Genomic DNA, 4,797 nt, shown 5'->3' with positions numbered 1-4,797 from the left:
TATTCAATATATAAGTAAATATGATAAGTGAATATATATTTACTGTGTGAAAATATATAAAAAATATATCAATATTTAAATGATAAAATTAAGATCAATAATTTTGACAAGTAAATATTTAAGTAAATATAAGTGAATATATATTTATATTTAATACATATTCAATATATAAGTAAATATGATAAGTGAATATATATTTACTGTGTGAAAATATATAAAAAATATATCAATAAATATTTAAATGATTCATATTACTGCACTCTTTGTTTAGATTTTAATATGATTTTATATTTAATCTTTTTCAATTTTATTTTATATATGTGTGAATGTGTGGGACAAGGCGAAAACAATAACGTCTATACATAAAAGGCATTTGCAAAGTAGCACAAATAATGAAATGATTAAATGTTTTCAAGACTGTATTAATGTGTTGATAAAAAGTGATCATAGCTGAAGGTGATAAATACCAGGTACACACACACACACACACACACACACAAAAGAAAACAATGTGGCTTTATTAGTTTTCAAAGAATTCTGTCCAACAGCAAGGTAGCATCTGTGCTCTATAGCTAGACATGGTGAGCGTGACTTTTTAAATTGAAGTCTCAATGGGGTGTTTGCCTTGATGGAGTCATGCAAACCGCCATTAACAGGATCCTTTCAATCTGTGTACGTCACCTGATGTTCAGCCCCTTTCACCAGTAATTACAGCTTTGGATGCATTACATGTGCATAAGTGGTACAAATACCACTTTTACCACTACACAACAATTAGTGTAGAATAAAGAACGCAGGAGGAAAATACAAGAAACAGTCAGTGTGAAAAATGATTTGAATGAAAAACAGGTTCAATGGAAAACTGAAAGGAACATAAGACAAAATTATTGTGACAAAGTTTTGCAAAAAACTTAATTATGATTGATAAATCAATCAAACAACCATTCTCTCTTCTTATAAAGCATTTATCACTTATAAAGATTACAGTAGCTCTGATCTCACAATAATCTGCTGAAAACGAAAAGGTTAGGCAGCAATAAAAAATTCAATAAAAGGAGAAAATAATAAGATATTGTTCAAGCAGATAAACATGAGATTGTCACTGAACAGAGAACACAAGGGAATGTGTTGATTCCATACTGTTTTTTAGTTCTCTGGCATCAAAAGATTAAACTATATGAAATGTTTTCAAAAATTTCCTCTGCTAATTACTTAATTTCGTGTCCTATGTTCATGCAGTAATGCACTACTGTGGGCTGCAGACACAGACTTGATGCTCTTGAAAATGTCATAGCACACCAAGTCCAAGCTTTTCTAGGTTGCAAACTATCCAGCAACCTTTTTTCTTTTTATTTAGTGTGCGTTCACTCTTCTGCTGTGTCATGTGCCCTGCTAGTTTTCTCTGAGCGCTCTGCTCCTCTACAGAGTGTCATTTTGCTCACAGCACCCCTGCAACAGCAGATCCAGATCTGCCGAAGCTCTCTGCGGAAAGATTTGTGGAAAATGTAGTAGACAAATGGGTTGTAAACTGTTGAGCATTTTGCAAAAAGGCAAGGTAGCAAGCTGACAATGGGCGCCACGCTGTCTTTGCCATCAGAGTGAAACATGGTCCAGAGACTGATGAATATGTAGGGCGCCCAGGACACAATAAAGCCTGCACTGATCAGGATGCCCATCTGAAACACAGGAGAAAAAATTTGAAATTTTGCTTCCATGATGTAGATGATTTTGTTTCTTCATCTTTTCTTCATCCGAACAGATTTGAAGAAATTTAGCATTACATCACTTGCTCACCAGTGGATCATCTGCAGTGAATGGGTGTCATCAGAGTCCAAACAGCTGATTAAAACATCACAATAATTCACAAGTAATCCACATGACTCCAGTCTACCAATTACTCCAGTCTATCACTTGTGAAGTGAAAAGTTGACTTCAAACTTGTAAAATATGAGTCCTCTATCCACAGTATTGCTGTTGTGTGGATGTGGATTATTGTGATGTTTTTATCAGCAGTTTAAACTCCCAACCTGACGGCACCCATTCACTACAGAGGATCCACTGGTGAGCAAGTGATAGAATGCTAAATTTCTCCAAATCTGTTATGATGAAGAAACCAACTCATTTACATCTTGGATGGCCTGAGAGTGAGTACATTTTCAGCAAATTTTCATTTTTGGGTGAACTATTCCTTTAAAAGTGATTCATGATTCATGAATCACTTTTAAAGGAATGATTCAAAAGTGACAACTGATTCATGTTGGACATGCTACCACTGTTGTAGTCTGGGGGAAAGGGCACTAATACATTAATTTAGAGTGATGGCTCCACATGTACCATTTAATAATTAAGGCTTATAAACAACATAAGCTGTGCTTAAATATCAGAGCTGGCAGCAAACAAAAAATACAGGTGCAGAAAAAAAAAAAAAAAGATGCAGAAACACCCGATTGCAATTTTGCTCCAATCTCCAGAGGGAAAAGCCCTGACAATACACCCACAAAACACTATTAAGCTTTAGATGCAAGTGACTGGTAAATAACAAGGCTATTTCTTGGAAATCCTTTACATCCATTAGTGACCTTTAAGGACTGGATGGAGCTTGACTTTTAACCACTTAACCCACTTCTAGCAAAAACATTAATTTTAGGTGTAAGATTTTACATTTAAAACCAACTGAGCAAAAAAATCTTGTGGACAGAAGATGGAGCTTGGGTGTGAATCTGCGTCTGTCACCGTAGCAGGAAAAACTGTTAAGCCTCCTATAGATGTGTGAACACTCCAGGGTTTGCACATACTGTGACCCTGCATGTTGTTAAACGCTTAAAGGACAAGTTCGCTGATTTTTAACCAGCTTTGTATTGTCTTTCTCCATGTTACATGTACCCAGATCTCCCAGTTTATCTTCCAGCAAAAGTCCACCAGATGATGCTTGTGAACACATGTGACAGCCTTGATGTTTTGCATCATCTGGTGGACTTTTGATGACAAACAAAGGCAGAGGATTTGGGTACAGGTAACATGGAGAAAGAATGCAAATGGTCATTTACACATACTATGACACTGTAACAATACAAAGCTGGTTGAAAATCATCAAACTTGTCATTTAAAAGAAATGTGAAAACCCTAGCCATAATTTTTAGTGTACATATTGTCACCTAGAAGGAAATTTCAAATAAATGCAATCAAAACAATGTGCTAAAAACTTAAGAAATCAAATATTCATTAGCTATGCTCACTAAAGGTGTGGTCATATTAGAGATATTTTGACAAAATTTCACAGACAAAAACAGGTCAACTATTGTCAACAGTGTAGCAATGTATGAAGCACAACTCACACAGAAGTCATTTTCAAGCCAAGTAGTTTTCTTTTGGTCTTAGCCAATAAGCCAAACAGCAAATGTGAGCATAACTAGTACAAGTACTCATAATTAGTGTTAGAAATTTGAACAAACCCGTTAAACTTTGGTGCGTAACTTGTCCCACACCATATGTGCTTTAGAGATGAATGAATCCTTAAATCGTTGCAAACTTGACTTTGTTTTCCAGTGGACTGATATGAACTAGTACAGTAAATCCCAGTGCTCGGAAACTCTGTAAGGCTAGCTAGTCAGACCGAAGCCTGCCTGTTTTGACAAAGCTCTTTACATTTTTGTGTGCAATTTTGGATAACCCTTACCAGGGTGACTTTTCTCTCAACTGCCCCAGAGTTGGGCAGGTTATCATTACTCTGGATGGACTGATAGGCCTTGTGGAGCTTCCAGGCGATGCCAGTGTAGGAGAACAGGATGACCGCACATGGGATCAGGGTGCACAGGATGGCCAAAGCCATAATGAACGAAGAGCCATTTAAGGAGTGCTGGTACCCGGCCCAGTCCACAGAACAGGCCAAACCGAAGGGTTCCGGTCCGTATCTTCCCCATCCCAGAAGAGGAAACACTGCCCAGAGCAGTGAATACAGCCAGATGACACCGATCAATATACTTATAGTTTTTCTTTGAAACTTGCTGCCTGGAACAGATAGACAAGAAAAAGTTATTTGATGTTGTTCTTTCTTTGGCGAAAGATCATCCACTGTTAATTTGACAATCATTTGAAAAGGAAAAGAAAAATAAAGCAAAGAGAAACTAATTGGAAGACAATTGGGTGTTTAAATAGATCACTCAAATTAAAGGGGTCATATGATGCGATTCACATTTTTCCTTTCTCTTTGGAGTGTTACAAGCTCTTGGTGCATAAAGAAGATCTGTAAAGTTGCAAAGACTAAAGTCTCAAATCCAAAGAGATATTATAAAAATTATAAAAGTTAAGAGTCAGCCACGCTTACCTAAAACGGCTCGTTCTAATACGCCCCCACATATCTACTTCACTATGTGGGAAGATTTGCATAGCGCCGCCCAAATGTTCATGCAAAGAAAGAAGGTGTAACTTTTATTCTCACTGTAATATTGTTGTTGCCGCTGCCATGTCGTGAAGGCACTGTGTGATTTGTTGTGAAAGCAAAACTACTTTGTTTGGCCTTCCAAAAGAGGACGATGTCTGCTTCGTCATGCCTGGAGCTGATCCGTGCTGGTTGCTGAGGAAATACTACAACTTTGCGCTGTGAATCGCCGGATCGGCTTTCACCGTGGACGAAGCGGAGTCCAGCCCGGGGTCGTCACATGTCCTTCCGGACGCTCCTTCGTCGAAATCGGCGGCTGCGCCATTTTCAAGCCCGCCGCCTCTACTCACTCTAACCCTCCGGCCGTTCCTCACTTTATCCCCCGGCCTCTGCTCACTCTAGGCCGCCGTGTGTGACGC

At 38.0% G+C, this 4,797-nt stretch overlaps 1 protein-coding gene across 1 annotated transcript; it reads right to left on the bottom strand.

Moving 5' to 3' along the window:
* Positions 1 to 1,364: 1,364 nt before the first annotated feature.
* Positions 1,365 to 4,703, bottom strand: LOC107743142 (opsin-5-like). The gene is made up of 3 exons (XM_016556269.1): positions 4,673 to 4,703; positions 3,677 to 4,008; positions 1,365 to 1,676 (listed from the first exon to the last, which is right to left on the bottom strand). Exons 1-3 carry the CDS (start codon positions 4,701 to 4,703, stop codon positions 1,365 to 1,367), a joined length of 675 nt encoding a protein of 224 aa, XP_016411755.1.
* Between the last annotated feature and the right edge of the window lie 94 nt (positions 4,704 to 4,797).

The sequence above is a fragment of the Sinocyclocheilus rhinocerous genome, unplaced genomic scaffold, assembly GCF_001515625.1.
Source record: "Sinocyclocheilus rhinocerous isolate Xijiao unplaced genomic scaffold, SAMN03320098_v1.1 scaffold3604, whole genome shotgun sequence".
NCBI classification, from domain to species: Eukaryota; Metazoa; Chordata; class Actinopteri; order Cypriniformes; family Cyprinidae; genus Sinocyclocheilus; species Sinocyclocheilus rhinocerous.
This window is presented reverse-complemented; position numbering and strand designations above follow the sequence as displayed.